Raw genomic sequence first — 19,613 nt, forward strand, 5'->3', positions numbered from 1 at the left:
TCAATGTTTTACAATATTACATTAACCGTATTTAAAGAGAGAAAAAAAAAACAAAAATCAAATTATTTGATACTTTTGTTAATATAATATCAAAATTAATTGGTTTATAATTAAATTAATTAAGATGATTATTTAGCTCATCTAAAATGAAAATAAAATACCTTCAATATGATGATATCAAAATTTAATTTTGATATCAAATTGGAATAAAAAGTATGGTTAACATTTAAAAAATAAAAAATTCAAATTCAAAACTTGATATAAGAGAAACAACTAGGTGAATAACCCCTAAAAACTACTTTGGTTAAAGAATGTAAATTTAAATGTCTAACGTAGGCAAAAATATTGAGGGGAAACATGTTTCTTTGGATGATAAATGGGATAACATTCTCTTTTTCAGTTTAGAAGACTAAAGTGTTTAACATTAATAATATATCATTCAAACCTGAAAAGAAAAGTAGTAAACCTGAAAGGAAAGATACACACAGTTTTCCAAGTTTTGAAAAGGGATTTAGAATCTTCCTTTCCGAACACCTGCCCAAGCTATGGCTGCAACCACAGCACCCCCCAAATGAACAGATCCTGATACTCGACTGTCTCCCTGCAATTTGACAGTCAACAACACTCTTTAGTATTCTGCCATAGATTGATAGACGACAACTGTAGTTCAAATAATATCATGTGATTACTTTTACTTACGTACAATGGGTTTTTAAAGTATCAGTTTTAGATAGTGTTAAAATATATGTGGTTACACATGGACAAAATACCACATGATATTAACATGGCAGCTTCTTGGGAAACGATGATCAAAGAAAATTCATTAAAATGGTTTGGACGTGCTCAAAGAAAACCAGTGAGGAGAGTACATCACACGGGATCATATTGTGAATACTCCTAAGAATTAGGTTTCTGATTAACCCAATGACCACCATGTGACTGATGATGAAGTTGTTTTGACAATTCATAGTTTAAAACTATCGCGTTAGGAGTTAAACATCATTTGTATGATATATATGTATAAGGCTATTTTTTCATTGTTTCTAAACCTTAATCAAATAGAATTTATGAAATTGGCTTGGCTATTTGTGATTAACCATTATGTTAAGACATCTAGATTGTAACAAAAAGATCTACTTGTTTATAAATAAATTACCATAGACCAGGACAACACCTATATTCAATCTTGAAACAGATTGTTCTTTTTAGTAGAATAGTGACAATAAGTTTAGAGCCGTGAATCTCGTATAAACTACCCAAAGCCATTACAACTAAGGCACCAACCCAATCCTAGTAATTCTGCAAAAATTATGCTGATGTCATTGAACTAGTTACAACTCTAGCATTTGATCATCTCTACAATAAAAATATTCGAGATGGAAAATATTATGAACGAGAGTAAGCCTTGGAGTTCACCATACCTCTAGTATCCTGAGCATATCTCTCCCAATAAAAAAGATGCCCTTAATTAACAAGAAATCATAAGAAAAGAATATGTAAGTATCTGCATCATAAACTGCACAATCTTGGCTTAACATGATAAAAGGTTGAGAAGAACATACCAGCAAGATCGCAGGAACTGGTATAAAGAAGTCAAGGTAGAGGGTTGCCTTTGGAAAGAGAAATATGTCAAGTAGCATAACAGCATTCACAGCTCCACTTGCGCCCTAACGATTGCCAAGTTCTAGTTCAATTAATCACAGGCAATGATTTTAACTAATGTCTTAAGCTATACAAAAACAGTAATTTTCTATGTCTATACTTAAATAACTCGATATTCTAGTTATAATGATAGGAATATCCTCTTTACTGGATTATGAACAGAAGTTATTTCAAGAAATCAACAAAGTTTAAAAGTAAAAGGTAAAACATAATTCCATGAAAACATAGCTGGTAAGTCAAACCAAAAACGTGTTTTAGCACAAAGCACGTCCAATATTCCTTAAAGAAGAGGAACCCATTATATAGTTTCTAAAAGCTTACCAATGCTAATTCCCTTGTCGCAATCATAGCTGTCAAATCCTGTTGCAAACAGAAAGCAGAGGAACGTTGAAATTCAATAAGAGATAAAGTATTCACTTTTGCTCATATGATGAAATTATTTGCTAGCCAGTAATCACCACCTAGGAATAAATATGTTTATCAATTTACCATTGCATACTAAAGTAAAATAACTTATTGGAAAATCATTTATAGAATTTTGTTCTAAATTAAATGCACAAAACATTCCAAGAAAAGTTTTAACTTCATGAGTAAACTTACAACCTTACATGTACGTAAATCAAAATATTGGGAAAGGTTATGATTTGAAGAAGTAGTTTATGAAGTAGGCAGAAATCATTTTTTTTGTTGATTTATTTGATCTGAAAGAGGAAAGAAAGAATAATAGAATAGCTCAAGAGGCATTGCATTCAAATTGTAATCATGGGACCTTTGATGTTTGCGCTTTATAGGCCTGGTGTATTAAGTAAAAAACAGCGCCAACAACTGCCCCTGCAAGATACAGCTTCAGCAGAAATTCGGGTCCAAAATTTCTTCCAACCTGCCCAAAACCCAATGGGAATGGTTAAAGAGTAATAGATGATTAAAACACAGTATTTATTGAAGAAAAGCAGGATAAAAGCTTATCAACCAAGTGATGGCATCTAAATTAAACTGACTTTTTTAACAAGCCAACTAACCAAGCTATATGCTATAAGAACAATTGTAGGAATAAATGATAGAGCTACATGATGGAATCCCTGTGTGTCTCAAGCACGAAAAAAGCCTATTATATATAGAATGTACATTGTATTAGATAGAGGCCTAGGTCCATATCGTAAAATACATCTAGCACTCCTCTCAAGCTAGCATATGCACCAAGCTCTGTTACAAATATAATTAATTTTAGGACCCCACAGTGATATGATAAAGATATCTTTCAACTAATCATTGGAGTTAACAAACTAAGTAGTAGTATCTCCAAATACAATCTCTTCGTGAATGAAGAAACAAACTATTTCAATATGTTTAGTTCTCTTGTGGAATATTGGATTTGAGGTAATATTAAGGAAAACTTGGTTATCACAAATGAGTTTGTCACTAGTGAGGTTGGCTGAAACGATGCCAAATGCCCCACCACAGGTGGCTTTCAGTGAGGGAAAAAGAAAAAAGTTGCTTGCTTCTAGGCAAGTATGAGGCCTTATGGCATCACCAACTTTGGCAGCACAATGGTCATTTGGGTAGGGCAATTCTAATGTGGGGTCATTGGTTGGAAAGCTGGAGATGACGGCAACAGATAGTGGCAGTGGAAAATGGCAGAAAATGGCTGGAAAAAGAAGGCACAACAATGAGACGATACCAAAAATTGGAAAGAAACATGATATTTGAAGAAAAAATGGCATTGATAAGCAATGGTTTTACCAAGAGGGCACAAATTCAACTAGGCTCAAGATATCATGTAGGAATAAATGATAGAAAATCAAATGATGGAACCCCTGTGTCTCAGGCACAACAAATGAATTTGTTATCTATGCTAATAGATAAAGAGGATACCAATTCTGAAAACTGCTTCTTGTATACACGTTTCATTGTACAACTTACCTTTATTGTTTTGGTAACTACTTCTATAGATAATTGTTTTCTATTTCTATATTACTTTAACTAATGTTGATATGTTTTTCATATATACATTTTGTAGTACATTTACACTTATTGTTTTTGTAAAGACCTAAAAAATTGTGTTTTAGAAATGGTAGAGGTTTAAAAATAGTGAGACTCAACTATTTTAATATTAAAAGGTTTTAATGTAAATGGATTTGTTATAAACGAGTTTAATTATTTTAAAACACACTATCTCTCTAGAAACCACTTTTTTAGAGTTTTGTAACTCTGTCTAGGAGTTCTTCTTCTCTGTTCATCTAATTGAAGAACTGAGATCGTAGGAGTGATCCTAACGGCGAGCTATTCAATTTAGACCGATCAGTTTCTCCATCTGTGTAAGTTAAATTTCGACCCATTTTCTTTGGTCCTTTTTTTCTTCTGTTGCATGTGGGCCCGTTCATTTTGCATATAATGTTTGAGTCTTCTATAAGACTCTTTGTACTAACAGGATACCCTGATCGTGTTTCTATTGTTTGTAGGTACATATAGAGCTATTTGAGCTGTGTGAGCGGAATAGAGTTTTCTAGAACGGTTGGTCTTCTAAAAGGTAAAAGAAACTAATTTGTTTGTCTTTAATTTGTATTATGAAGCATGAACTGCTAGTTAATGGTACATGGAATTAATGTATGTTGATTGTTATACTTGAAATGATGGTTTTTAGTATTAAGTGTGTTTGGATGCATGTAATTGGTTGAATGATTGTTTATGGACTTTGATGTTTCTGTTGGACTTGAATATTGTCATGAATGTTGTGATTGTGAAGTTAGGGATGTAATATATGTGGTAATGTTGAAGAGAAAGGAATTAGGCTGAGTTATATGTCAATTTTTTTTGGGTTAAATGGAGGTTTTGATAGGTGAGTTTTAGAAGTAAAGGTCTAAGGAGAGAAACTGTAATCTAAGATATGTTGTAGGGTCAATTGAGACTTGTTGCTAACTATAGTGGCTAAAAATCTGATATGGAAATGAGTATGAGTCAATAGGGTGGTTTAGGAAGGTTTTTAGACTTAATTTAGGGGTTTGGGAGAGTGAGATTTTGTTTTGGTAGGTTTCAGGCATGTTTGAGTGTTTGAGGTCTGTCTTTGAGTCATTTGTGACTTGTTCAGAGGCCTAAGTAGTTTAGTCATGAGCTAAAACTTGTAGAATTGAATTATGGTCTCTAAAGAGAGGTTTTGGTTAATTTGAGTTGGAATCTTGTTGTAAAATGAGTTTAAAACTAGTTTAATTTAGTTCGCACACTTTTTGTTAGGACAATTATAGCTTAGAATTCTATCAAGGAGTGGTAGAAGTTGGTAAAAGTGATTAGGATAGGTCATGAGGGGTTGAGGGGTGCAAATTCTGCAAACTTTAGTGCTCAGAATTATGCAAAGTGGCTAGGCGAGAAAAAAGGGTTCGCTGGGCGAGTATATAAGGATCCTGGCAGCGAGTTTCAGTGGCTAGGCGAGCCAGTTCACTCGACTTGTGGAGTTCACTGTTTTGGCTCTCGTTGGGCGAGTGGATACTGCTCATTGGGCGAGTTTTAAGGGGTTTTGGTAGTGAGTTTCAGAGGCTAGGCGAGTCAACTCACTGGGCTGGAGAAGCCCTCTACCTCTGTTCTCGCTAGGCAAGTGGTTTGGTTCGATGGGCGAACCTGTGCTAGCTAGGAATTTTGTTTCTGGTGTTGGACGAGTGGGTATGAGTCTAATTGGTCGTTTCAACTTCCTTTCTCTTATGTGCATAGTTTTAAATGGTATGATGGTTAATTTTATGATTTGTGGTATGGTTTGGAACATATGATTGGATGGATGAAAGGTTTGTAAGAGTTCTAAGAAGAATTCTTAATGGTTGTATTACAGTGTTGTTGGTATGAATATAGGGAGCTCAGTCTTGGGAGTTATTCTAACACTCTAATGATCATTCATTCTCAATTAGAGATGAGTGATACATGTGGTGAAAGTAGCAGGAGGTATTAGCCTAGGTACTTCTAGTATGGCCTAAGACGCGGTATAGACTAACCTTGTGAGTGTGGTAGGGTGAAACCCATTAGCAATGGCTCTGCAGAGCAGTAGAGGTCACAACAAGTGCATGACCCGCCATAGCTCGACATTCATACCTTATCCAGATGGTTAGGTCTAGGTTCATGGTATGCCTAGGATGTTTGTTTAATTTGGTATGAACTTCATGTATGATGAATTTTGATATCCTGTATTTGTTTCTTTTAATATTAGCTTACCCTTACTTTTGTGTTGTTTGTTTGGGTGTTTTGTCTTCTGTTTTGCAATGATAACCTTAATGGTGTGAGCTCAGGGGAATGTCAGTGGTGAGCAAGTGTTAGGAAACGGTGGAGTTAAAGCGTAAAATAGAAAGTTTGGTGTTAGTTTTCTCTAGTTCATGTAAAGGTTTTTTGTTTAAGTTTAAAAAATTTTGGAATGTTACAATTTTGGTAATTACTTTTATGTTACGATAATTATTTTCAGTTATCTTACCTAATGTGGACACATACGCTATTGCGTTAGTGTTTCCACCAGTATATAAAATGCACATTATTTAAATAGAGATTTATCTCGACCCATATAGTAGAGTACATCTGCCAATAATAATTAAATAAACTTATTGTGTATTTTCAATGAGAATAGTATCCTTCTTGTTTCTAAATCATGGCTTCAAATCTTATTGATCCAAAGGTTAACTCCAAGTTCTAACATATAGTAGTAATTTAACTCCTTACACACATGGTGGCAACAAAAAGGAAGAGATACATACACCTATCAATACGACAATATAATTTTTTCAAGAAAAGAAAAACAAGTATTAAATAAAGATAAAAACTAGTGAAAAATAATGATACAAAAGTGGCCACTTACATTCAATCCAAAGAAGTAGAGACCAACCATATTGGAAACTATATGCCAGGTATCTACGTGACTAAATGCATTGGTAATCAAAGTGTGCAAACGTCCACTCTTAATATTGTCCAAAGAGATCTGTTCACAACAAGTAATTGAATTAGAAGTCTAGATGGTGTTTAATTCATACAGACAATAACATTGAAGGTTGAAACAACACATTTCTCAATTCCATCATTCAACAGCGGATAAAGTGCAACACTCTTTGATGTTTTGATTATATCATTTGAAATTATCCAAGGTTTAGGTATAGAGTGGTGGAGAAAGATAAATGGGATTGAAACACATTGATATTAATTTAGATGTATTACAACATATGGACATATTAGTGTGATTTATATTTTGTACAACCTACAACAGTAATCTTTATTTATAGTATATATTAATCAAAATCCTAACTAATTAGGGAAACAATTTATGATAAGATGAAATGCAATACCTAATTCAAAGAGCTAATAAGGAAATAAGGAAAATAATCATGCGTAGAGGATAATCTAAGATCTGATGAGATATTTTTTCATGTGCTAACAAAATCGATATTGTCATGAAACAGCTTAAATCAAACTCATTACAAAAGTGTTTACCACGTAAATGATACACAGATAACAGAGAATCCGAAAATGTAAACTAAGGACAGGAAAGAATCTACACAACAATAACATGGTTCAATTTAAGTGTTAATAAACTTCAATGTACACCAACGACACAATCTGCTATGAATAGAGATTACAACTTGAAATTTCTCTCTCAGTGAATTCTAGCTCAACTCTCACGGTTTCTTGTTAATATACTTGGACAACAACTCTCAATTAACAATAATTGTAGATACAGGTTCCTATTTATTCAACATAACCATAACTAACTTTAGTGAAACATGCTTGAACTAATGAGAGAAGACACACGAAGAGTGCTTCCTCCTACTAATTTGAAACGTCAATTTAGGCAGCTTCTTCAGACAGAAGTTCTAGTGAGACTATCCACCACATAGGCTAGAAGTTGCATATCTTTTGTTGGAGGGTTTAGCATAGCTAAACGGTCTAGGAACATTAACAAGACCTTACTGAATCAATCTTCACAGTATATATAAATCAGGTGTGAATTTGCTTCGAGCATCCCATAGTATCTCTAAAAAATAAACTTCGACTTCAAAATGAGGATGTAATGGTTGTCAGGAATTAATTAAAACTTCAAAACTCTAGGATTTTCCCTTTCTATCCTTGACAAAAAAAATTGCGTTGATAAAGCTGCAAAGACATTAGTGATATATTATGCCACTATAACACCATCTTATGATGAAGGTTGGCTAAGAAACAAGTGATTGACCAACACCGGTGGGCCAAAGCAAGTCTCAGGAAATTATTTCTACCAGTGGCAAAATCAAGTTGTAAATCAAGAAACTCACGGTAAAATTGTTCATCATAAACTTCTCATCTGCTATCCTCCACAATAAAAAAATACCAACATTAGCTATAATCAAGCCCAAAACCACGTCATTAGATGTTAGCCCACGGAGCCATGATCTCCTGCAAACAGGATCAAATTTATTACTGAAATGACCATATTAAATGTAAAATTGCAAACAGACTAAACAAGTGTACTACAGTTTAGACACCCTGACCTTTCTAAAATATATGCTAAACATACCATGTTCTCGAAATGAAATTAATGTTTAAAAAGTTAGGCAGTTTTGGGCCTCAAGTACTTATAGAGAAGAAGACAATAAAAAGGTAAAATGAATTAAATTCATTTCACTGGCTAAATTCAAAGTTGTTTCTCGAAAAGAGAGAGAGATTTCTTACAAGAATTTTTTAAACCACTTTTTGTGGTCGGTAGTACTTCCGGGATTCTTATGGTACCACATTAATTTTAAGAAATTCATAATCAGTCTTGCTCCAGGAGTAAGAGATTTCAAAACAATTCAAGAAACTCACAATTTTATATTTTTTTTTTATTTCACTTAATTAAATTTCAAATATATTCGACTTGGAAATTGTTTAGTTTGGGAACAGTGATGTTAAAGAAACTGACAAGAAACTTTCCTTTAAGTTAAGATCGTGTAATGTAGAATCTCTCCAATGATAAAAATATCTTCAATTTTTGGTTTCTTCACGTCTAGGTCAAGTAACTCGTTAACCAACCATTTAGAAGGATGGTTGAACTTAACTTTTAGAAGCTCAAGCATAAGAGTTAATGTTAACTAGAATGTGATGCTCAATTCATCAGTATACCGTCTAGTTAATCAAAGAATGATAACTCAGTATGATGACCCCAATGAGCATTCAACCTCGCGGTACAATCAGGCAAGGAATATATACTTTGTTTCAGAAAACAGAAGAAAATGACAAATAAAAAAAAAAAACCTAATTAAACAAGAAAAGACGAAGCTATAATTACCAGGAACGCCGGGAGAATTCAGTATTGTGGTTAAAATTGAAGTTGTGCCGACGAAAATACTGAAGAATTGACCTGTGATCTAGTGAGGGGCTTCTGGCGCGGACTCCGAGGAGAGAGTTGAAGGCGAAGCAACGCGAGATCATTGATCGGGAGAGAAAGGGGCGGAGTTTGGAGGAAAATGAGGGACATGAGTGGAAGTGGAGAGATTGGTGAGTGAGGAAGGAAGAGGGAATGTGGTTGCGTTGATGCAAATGGGGTTGTGAAGGTTTGAGAATAGAGGAGAAGGTGCAGAAGATACTGTGAGATTTGGCGCCACCGTGGGGGTTCTGTTCCACCACCACTCTGCGAACTAAACTCTGCATTTTTTTCAAATTGTTACAATGTAACAGACCTTCCATGGAAAAGGGGTTAAATTTTTAAAATTTATTTATGTGAATAATTTGCAAATTTTCTTTTACATAGTATCAAGAAGGGGTATATAGTTTTTAATATTTTTAATGGAAGTAATGTTTTTTTAAATGACTTTTACTTTTTAAAAGTTTTATTAATAGAAGTAATGTTTAATATTTTTAAATGGAAATTGTGATTTTATACACTACTATTTTTTTTTCTAATGTTGACCCTAGTTCACCTGTTTCAATTTTTGTTTGTTATTGTCTCTCTCTTTTACTTGATATTATTTTTTTTTATGGTAAACAATTCTTATTTAATTTTTGTATATTATTATTTAATGTGAGAAATGCTTTTTTTTTCTTACATAACGATTTATTTTATTGTTTCTTTTATAATATTTGTGGATTTAATATTTAGAAAAAATTAAGGAAAGAAAATGAGATAACAGCTAAAAAATATATTAGTGAAAAATACAAATATTATAATATATAATTTTTAATACTTAGATAATTTGTCCTATAATAGTAAGGTTTAAACAAAAGCTTTAGTTGCATAAAAATATCTATCATGTGAAAGCCTAAGTAAATGCTTATATATATAGAGAGAGAGAGAATAAAGATGAAGATAACATTGGAATTTTACTCTAAAGTTAAAGAATTTTTATTTTCGGAATGAAGATAAGATAATGCCGTTCTAGTTTGACTAATTTTATCCAATTCAATAATATAACTCAATTGCAAATAAAAATATAAATAATGTTTACAGGGGTAAAGCAGCTATAATATACAAGTTTTTACATTAATTATAGTCATTAAATTTTATATTATTTTGTCACATATAAATTTCAATTTTCATTTTATAACTTTTATTTAGCTCAAATTGCTCATTTACTATATTTAAATGGAGAAGTTCTTTTGGATTAAAAAGTTTCCGTGGAAAATTTATAATCAGACATTCTGCCAGTCTTATAAAGGTTAAAACTTATTAGAACAGAAAATAAGTAAAGTGGACTTAGCAAGGATTAGTTCTGAATAGAGATCACTATGAATTCAAATATTGAAGTTTTGAATTTTTTATTCTTTTACATATTTTTGTTTATCTATTTTATAAAAAAGAAAAACAGTAAGAAATAATTATACAAATATAACCGTATAAACACACAAACACACATAAATTAGTATAATTGAACTTAAATTTAGTTTATTTCCTTAATAAATTCATTTTGTAAATTAAATTCAGCTCATTTGATTTATGAATTAACTTCAATAAATCAATATATTTTTTAAAGTATGCCTCAAAAACCGTTTAGAAAAGAGACCCGAATTATGAAAAACGAATATAAAGCAAAAGTGTTTTTTAAAGCACTGTAAGCATAACCATTTCAACACTATTATCTTCTATTACAAATTTGAAGGTGCAGTGGAAGAAAGAAAATGGGATAATGACACGTCTTCTCTTAGTTGGTTGAGTAAAATTAAAGGGAAAAAGAAACTCAAAATCGCCTTTCTTCCTCTTTCCAATTGGATTTAATTTGCAATTTCTTTCTGGCTTCCCTCGTCTTTGGTCTGAATCAAACAGAAGGTGTAAGTTGTATCCGTGGAAGTGAAGGTCTTCCTAGGAGGTCGAGTCTGAGCATCATATGCCACTGTTCTTGCGAGTTGGTTGGTTTGGTTATTCATAATTTGGTGGGGCCAGACTAGATTTCGACTTTTGTTGTTGTTTGTAGTTGTCTCTTGACTAATGCAGTATAGACACCTTCCTTGCTAAGAAGCTCATCATGGGTGCCACTCTCAACTATTTGGCCATCAGATACAACTGCAACGGTGTTAGCAGTTTTAACAGTTGATAACCTATGAGCAATGACTAGAACTGTTCTTCCTTTCATGAGAGACTCCATGGCATCCTGCTCCAAATCATCACCATGAGCATATTATGCAAGAGAAAAAACAAGTTTATGTGAGCATGAAGGTGGAAAAAGAACCGCAAACTCACCTGCACTAGGTATTCACTTTCAGCATCTAGGGCACTGGTAGCTTCATCCAAGAGGAGAATTTTTGGGTTCATAAGAAGGGCTCTAGCAATTGCTATTCTCTGTTTCTGCCCACCAGAAAGCCTTACCCCACGCTCTCCAACAAAGGTCTGGTATTTCTCTGGGAACTTTGATATAAATTCATGTGCATTGGCCATTTTCTGCATTCAAATTCATACCAACAATGAGCAAATGAGAGTAGAGGGAAAGAGCTGTCTTATTGCAGAAAGAAGATAGAAAATATTACAGAAGCATTCTCTAAATCAACAGGGTCCACTTTGCCATCAAATCCATAAGCTATGTTCTCCTCTATGGAACAGTTGAAGAGTGTAGGCTCCTGACTCACTATACTGATCTGCAAAGACATGAGCAAACAGCATTAATTTAAGTTATCCAAATCACGAAAGAAATGTAAATTTTGAGGAGTCCAATCTTGTTACCATCGGCGTATTAGATTAAACCTGTAATACTCGCTCAAGCACCAAACTTTACATTTTCAGTATCAAACTCAATTGCAAGGCAATCACACAGCACAGTAAAAAATGTAGCAGTAGTAAGTCACAACAAGATAGGTAGTACAAGGCGTGAATTAATAAATAGTTTTGCATCTCGACTTCTTATTAAGTCAATATACCAGGATTTTATCTTATACTCATCAATGCATAATACTGTAAGACATTACGTTCCTAAAACTTAAAAACACGAGACTGCAAGTCTACAACACTAAATTGGGTAAATCATTGTCAGTAGTGTATGAATGTCTTATATAAAGTTAATATTTACTGAAATATACGTGTGATATTCATCTGCTAAATATTATAAATGTGTTGTATTCTGTAAAATGTACTTTTGATATTCATTTGCTAAAATGTTAAGATTTATTGTGTCCTACACTCAAACAGCTGCTGCAGTGCTAACCTAAAAATCTATGGCCTGTGTTTGACAGTAAATAGAAATGATAAAATAAATTTGTATTATTTAAATTCAAACACTTGATTGTATCGAAAAATAAATAAAGAAATAAAATTAAAATCTGAAATTAAAAAAAAAAAAAAAAAAAACTGTGGTCAAGTTACCTTTCTGTGTAAATGCTTGTGTGATATTTCTACCAAAGGAACCCCATTCAGTAGAATCTTTCCCTTGGTTGGGTCGTAAAATCTTTCAATTAAGTTCGCAATTGTACTCTGCAAAAATAAAAAACAAATTAATGTGCATGATTTTTTCTCTTTCACTTCACCTTGCTAACCTTTCTACGGCTCTTCAACCCAAGCTCATTAAATAAGAACCTTTTAGAATGATTATCTCCAAAAATAAACAGCAAGAAAGGGAAAACTGCGTGTACTATACCTTTCCACCACCACTTGGACCAACAAGAGCAACCTTTGATCCAGGATGCAATTTCAACGTAATGCCCTAAAGATGAATAGTGCAGTATAATTTGATTAATTATTTACCGGATTCCAGAACATTTGCAATGACCGAACATAAAACTAAAGGGAAGTTGTTACCTTGAGCACTGGATGATTAGGGCGTGATGGATAGGCAAACCACACATCATCTAGTTCTACTTCCCCATCTTGATCACTACAATAAAAGGCATTCAGTGCCATTTCTCATTCAAAGGAATAAAAGTTTAAGCTAAAAGTGTTAGGCATGGAAGTAATGAGAGGGTTAGGAAGAAATTTAGAGATAAAAATAATAAAATGGGTAGTTGTAAAGGGGGTGGACGGGGTGCTGGGAGACTTTCTAGAAAAGCCTTTATATTCTTCTCTTGTGGGATGTTGGGGGATTCTTTTGTATGGATAGTCTTTTCACTTTGGGAGGGAGAATACCCTTCGTCAAAGGAAAGCAATTTTCCTTTGAAAGCTTTGGCTTATACGGCTAATGGTGAATAATTCAGTTTGAGAGTTTTTCTTAGTTCTTTTCAGTCTTGTTTTTCTCCTCACAGTTTTTGGGTTCCTAACAATTTGGTCCGGCCTGTTGGATTTGAGAAGGGGAAATCATGGAAAAGAGAATAGCTGCTTTGGTGAAATTGGCCAGAGAACATGGAAGGATGATTTTGGAGATGCAAGAAAACTTCCAAGAAATTAAAGAATTACTGTGTCATTCAAGAAGAGAGAAAGAAGTTCTGAAAGAAGTGAGAACTCCATTAATGGGGGAAGGAGAGGAGAAAAAAACGGTGCTCAGTGAGGATTTCGACAAAGAAGAGGAAGAAGTACATAGGCATTGGATGTTAAGGGTGGAATTACCCACCTTTGAAAGGAACGATCCAATGGGGTAGACAGCAAGGGCTGAAAATGTTTTCGAAATTCAGGAAATTGCTCCAAAAGAGAAGTTGCGCCCAGCCATCATTAGCATGGAAGGAAATGCAGGCTAATAGGCTAAAATCTGGCAACAAAATCATGGGAAGATCTTGCAACAACTCAACTACGGATAGTTGGAGGCACTAGGAGAAGCATGTTATTTGAGAGTTTGGCAGCAGTGACCCAGACACGGAGTGGGAAAATTTTATTTGAGAGTTTGGCAACAGTAACACGGACAGAGAGGCGGGAAAATTTTCATCCAAGATTTCAAGATATTGGTGTCACAAGTAAATCCAACTCCAAAAGCTCAGTTGAAGGAGTATTTCTTTGCAAAGTTGCAGGCCCTAAAAAGAGATTCCCACCAACATCACATATGTGGACACGACTGACGCACTCATTGCTCTCCATCAAGTTGATGCATTGGATGAAATTGTGAATCCAATCGCGGTTGATGCATTGGATGAAATTGTGAATCCAATCGCGGTTGATGCTGCACTGGTGGGAGAAGAGCTATTAATCATTCGGTTTCGGTTTGCACCACCAAGATTGAGACCCCTAGTAGTATTTCATTACAAAAAACATATAGAAAAAGGAGGGTGGTTAGATTGTGGGAGAATGGCTTGTACGAGATGAGTTTGATTGATGATGGTGTTTTTCAAGAAATGAGTAATGTTTTTCCCCGAGTAGAAGACTCGCCAAATACTGAAAAAGGATCTAGTATGCAGATAGGTTTGATGGTGGGTTCCGAAAATACTCTTAGTTCGAAGAGCAAAACAATGAATATGGAGGCCAATCATACGATTCTAGAGTAGATGTAAAATGGGCTTGTGATAGAAATTGACACGGTGGTTGAACCACACAATTCAGATGAAGCTGAACTAGAGAAAATCAACTGCTTGGAGCTGGGGACTGAACCAAATGCATTAGTTGAAGCAAGATATGAGTTGTTACCTGTCTGAAGGAAACTTGTAATGTTTCAGAACTGGCAACTAAAAATAAGGAATTTGTTGGAGCCTTCCAAGAAAGTTTTCTTGTCAAAGAATCCACAAATGTTATTATGGAGGTTACTGCCTTAGAAATTGCTGATAGGGGTCCTGCCTCCTATTTGGTGAAATTCACGAGTGACTCCACTCGATGACAGGGGTCCTGCCTCCTATTTGGTGGGTACCACGTTAATTTCACCCTACTGTACAAAGTGTGTTGTCTTGTGTTTTTAGAATTTCTCAAAGTTATATTTTAGGAATTATATGAAACTGACCCCAGTGGACATTTACTTCCTGGCTCTGGCATGGATGAGGTACGATCCAAAAGTTGAAATACCCTTCTGCTAGCACCGGCAGCTTTCATAACTACTGTATACAATCCTGACAGACCAGATATAGAAGAACCCACTGCAAGAAGGCAAAGGAGCTGAGTCAATATCAATACAACACAGGTAGTTCAAATACAACAGTTAAAATATCACTGAAATAGATCAAGAGAATAAACAAGAAGAATATTAACCAACTAATAGAAAATATCAATGGATCATGCATACTTTCAATGTGAATGTTTTCCAGGTTTCATTCTAATGTAAATGGGAGAAATAGAAAAAAGAACTTACCTGAGAGACTATAAAGAATGAAAGATGTAAGATCACCAGAGGACATATTACCCCTGATTGTCAAATTAGCTCCATATATAACAACTACGATAACTGAAAGTGTAGATGCAGCATTAAGGCCTCCAGAAAAGAGTCCAACAACTTTCTGCATTGCCAAAGAGATACATATAAGATTAAATGTTGTTAAGGTAAACAAAAGAAGTTACACAATGTATCAAAATATAATTGGCTAACTCACAGCTTGTTTAAGTCCAAGACTGAGTGTTTCATTAACTTTCTCTGAGTAGCGCGTTATTTCAAAATCTTCTTGGGCAAATGATCTTACTGTTCTTATTGCACCAAAGGATTCCTGTGCAACACAGATAAAATTAATATAAGTTAAACTATCTTTTCCTATGATATCTGTTTAGTGAAAAAGACATACCTCCGCAATTGATGAAGCTAATGCAGCAGCAGCTTGAGTTTTATGAGAAAGTTCACGCAGGTAACGGCCAAACTTGCGAACAGCAACGGAAAGAACAGGTACAACAGCCAAAGCCAACACTGCAAGAGTTGATGAAAACGAGAGAAGTTAGGATAATGGATAAGAAAACCCGGGTGAACCAGTTTGGCCAGAAAACCAGTGAAGTGGCTCAGTTTTCAATCTAGAAAAATTGAAAGATCAGACACTTAGAGAACCACTAAAACCAGTGGCAAAAAACCAGTTTGGACAAGTTTTTATTATTATTATTTATTTACTTCTTTTATCCTTTATTCAACCAACGATATGTTTCTGAGACAAATAATAATAAATGAATAAGGTCCACTCTCGCCAAATGTGGTTAACTATTATTTATTATTTTTCTGTCTACGCAGGATTTACAATACGGTCCTTTTATGCTAATGCTATATTTTGTCTGATTTTATTTCTTATCATTTTATGTTAATTCATTGCTTAATAAATTGTACGATTTGAAATATTTAATTAACTTCACAGGTTTGACTATAGTTAAATCATGAATGAACCAAGTTGCCACCATTTCAATGACCGGTTTTTTTTGTAAACATTGATTAGGATATACATAATTTCGTGTTTGCGTTTCTTCAATGTTGAATAACTCACACGTTAACTTCCATGACGTTGCAAACATGAAGCTCAAACCAATAAATGCAGTTGAAAAGTTTCTCAGGGCCTCAGAAAGATTGGTAGTCGCAGCATTCTTTATGATCTGTGTATCTTCAGATAGCCTACTTAAAAGTTCCCCGGTTCGAGTAACATCAAAGAAAGCTATCTCCTGAGAATTCATAATACATAATAAACAAGCCTGCTCAGTGCTCAGAGAAAGTAAAGAGATTCAAAGCAAGAGTCATTACTGTTATACCTGGTTTACCAGGTGACTGAACAAATTCTTTCTCAACCGTGCAACAACCCTTTCACTGGCAGTATAAAAAAGCCAGGCTCGAAGTGCAGTGCAAATTGATCTGGAAAACCATGAAAACTCAGTGATAAGTTAAAAATTATGTCTATGATAAATTAAAAAGTACTTATTAGATATATTAGATTATTAGATATCTTACATAAATACTTTATTTTCTCTTGTATCTTCAGTTACTTTATTATTGATCTTTCTTTGTGTTTTGAATTTAGTTCATATTCTTTTAATTATAAAAAGAACATGTTATGCATATTTTTAATAGAAGGGAGATAAATCTCATACAAATTTTTCACTATATTTCAATAGTACTCAAGCAAGGATCATACCCAAAGACAACTATCAGAAAGATTTCTAGTATGGTGCTCTTAACAGCATCCAAAGCTTCATCTCTCTCCTTTGGAGTCCGGAGATCCCCGGAGACAATGTCAATTATTTTCCCACCAAATTTTTGCTGCAGCAAGAATATTTCCATGTTCATTAGAAAGCAGGTAGAAACTTATATTCAGCAATGGTGACAGCAAATAACATAAATACACGCTGACAGAATATTTAGTATCTCTGTATGTGAGATGGAACGGAAAAGGGAGGTATTAAAAGAAACATACAACTAAGATACTTGATGTGGCTGCAATCAGAAGAGCCACAGTACCGATCACCAGCTTTCCAGCCTCAGGTTTTGCCTGCAATCAATTTCAAACGAACAAAAGAAGAAGCTTTAATAATGAAAATAACATGACAGCAATTCATTCAAAGAAACATTGGCCACTTACGAGTGAAAACACTCGACAGAATCCCACATTCGCCGCCTGTAATGTACACGCATTAAGTTAGCAAATGCAAATGTTCACATGATGCTAATGCTATGAGATATCACAGAGAGAATTAAATTATGCGTGGACAGTAATTACCGGCACTGCGTCACCGTGTTCAAGGTCTGAGACTTGATCTTCCGAGCCACCATCCCTCTTTCCTCGTCCCTGTATTGTTTCAAAAATTAATGGAACCACATCGATAAATGCAGTCGCAGAAATATGTCCACTTTCGCAAATTTTTACATTGACTGTACCTAATCCATAACCATACAATTCACGAAAGAAAAATGCATGACCATACCAAGAATTGGGGACGTGATTAATAGTTTCAGGGAGCAAGAGTGACTGGGTAAAACCTAAGCCAGTATAGCATGCACGAGTTCCTCAAAGTGTGGAACCGTTACAAATCCATGACCTCTCGTGTAAACTTTAATCTCATTCATGCCTCAAAATGAAAGAAAAAACAAATAAAAATCCGAAAAATGACAAAAAACAGTAAAGACTTCAACTCTGTCTTCAACTGAACACAGTTTCCACAACACAACTTAACAGAAAGTGATATATACACAGAAGAACAAGTTTAAACAACTACAAAAAAAATTACAAAATAAGTTTTAATTCAATTAAAAGAGTACAATAGGATTTATCATCATCATCATCATCATACGGAGGCAGTGGATTACATTGAATAAGCGTGCGATTTTGAATTGATGACAGAAGTAGGAACGAATGACAGTGTTGTAGTAGAGAAGGAGCAATCAAAGAAAAGCGAAGAAAAATTGTGGAGAGGAAGAGAAATTGACTTACGCCACGCTGAGATTCCAAGAGAGGAGCTCGTTCACTTCTTAATCCGTTCATTTTCAATCTCTCAATTAATGTTTTTCTCACTTCCACTCTCTCTATATAGATACTGATACAACAACGACACCCAATCGTTACCTCTGTTCTTTCTCACCATAAAAAATTAAATAAAATAAAATGAAATTGTGTTAGTTGGGAGTTAGTCAACATGCACTCTCTATCCTTCCAAAATAATTTTTCATATATTTTCTTTTTGGAAACTATTTTCCCTCATTGCCCGAGGCATTGGCTAGGGTTAGGCATGCAAAGAGTGTGTGTGTGTCCATTTATTTCAACTTATTAAATATTATTTAAAAATTCTATAAATATTATTCCTCCAATTTAACCTTTTAAAAAAATCAAATCAATGAATTCATCACATTATGAAAATTAGTCAGAGATGCTCAAATAAAAAACTTATGTAATTGTGTAAATATTGTTTGTGTTATTTTCTAATTTAAATTAAAGTCTTATTTTCATATTCTGTTTAATAAAAAAAATTGTTAAATAATTATACAATTTACCAATACCAGTAGAGATGACTTATCAATGGTCATGTTCGCAATAACAGAGAAGGTGCCATCTGAACTGAATATTTTTTCAATAAACCAAATATTATTTTTAAAAAGTCATTCACAGGTCTGAAGTTGTTATCACCGACTAAATATATTAAAAGTCATTTATTTTATTTATTATAAGTAAAAATATATTTGTTTTTTATTATAGGTAATTAACTTAATTGAATATATAACTAAATATATAATAATTAAAAATAAGTATTTTAATTTATAGAATAATTAAATTTAAATCAATACTCATTTAAAAATTAAAATTAAAATGTAATTATTTTAATTTAAAAGAATGAAGTGTATATTATAATAGCCTATTCCAGTGAAAAAAAATTATTTTTTATATATTTTAAAATTAAATATATTTTTGTTGTTAACTTTTACTAAAAATACTTTTAATTTTAAAATGTATAGATTTAATATTTTTAATCAAATTTTATTAAATTCATTTGATATTTTAAAAAGTTATATTGTTTATGTGTTTTCACATATTTTTGTTTTACTGATAATTAAAAATTGCATTTAAAATGTAAAAAAAAATTATTAAAAGTTAAAAGAAAATATATTAATCTTATATTTTATATAAGTATAAAAGTATTAGTCTTTTTCTGTGATGACGTAGGTAGTGATGTACACGGCGATAATGTAGGTCCTTTTTGTTTTTTTTCGCGTTGTTTTTTTCAATTCATTACAATTTTTCTTAAAGAAATAGAAACATGTGGTCCCGAC

General features: G+C 33.4%; 2 protein-coding genes across 2 annotated transcripts; both read right to left on the minus strand.

Moving 5' to 3' along the window:
• Positions 1-415: 415 nt before the first annotated feature.
• On the minus strand, positions 416-9,323 carry LOC106767388 (RHOMBOID-like protein 12, mitochondrial). The gene is made up of 8 exons (XM_014652269.2): positions 8,921-9,323; positions 7,929-8,049; positions 6,485-6,604; positions 2,432-2,542; positions 1,984-2,022; positions 1,563-1,667; positions 1,422-1,463; positions 416-601 (listed from the first exon to the last, which is right to left on the minus strand). The coding sequence occupies exons 1-8, from the start codon at positions 9,316-9,318 to the stop codon at positions 512-514; spliced, it is 1,026 nt and encodes a 341-aa protein (XP_014507755.2). The 5' UTR covers positions 9,319-9,323; the 3' UTR covers positions 416-511.
• A 1,329-nt stretch (positions 9,324-10,652) lies between these two features.
• Positions 10,653-18,483, minus strand: LOC106768221 (ABC transporter B family member 25). Its single transcript, XM_014653222.2, has 17 exons — positions 18,283-18,483; positions 17,572-17,640; positions 17,434-17,469; positions 17,269-17,343; positions 16,990-17,114; positions 16,610-16,709; positions 16,351-16,522; positions 15,673-15,791; positions 15,487-15,597; positions 15,249-15,393; positions 14,904-15,036; positions 12,851-12,926; positions 12,690-12,755; positions 12,419-12,526; positions 11,590-11,697; positions 11,306-11,503; positions 10,653-11,216 (listed from the first exon to the last, which is right to left on the minus strand). Exons 1-17 carry the CDS (start codon positions 18,331-18,333, stop codon positions 11,010-11,012), a joined length of 1,899 nt encoding a protein of 632 aa, XP_014508708.1. The 5' UTR covers positions 18,334-18,483; the 3' UTR covers positions 10,653-11,009.
• Positions 18,484-19,613: the final 1,130 nt, after the last annotated feature.

Source organism: Vigna radiata, chromosome 7 (genome assembly GCF_000741045.1).
Source record: "Vigna radiata var. radiata cultivar VC1973A chromosome 7, Vradiata_ver6, whole genome shotgun sequence".
Classification (NCBI taxonomy): domain Eukaryota; kingdom Viridiplantae; phylum Streptophyta; class Magnoliopsida; order Fabales; family Fabaceae; genus Vigna; species Vigna radiata.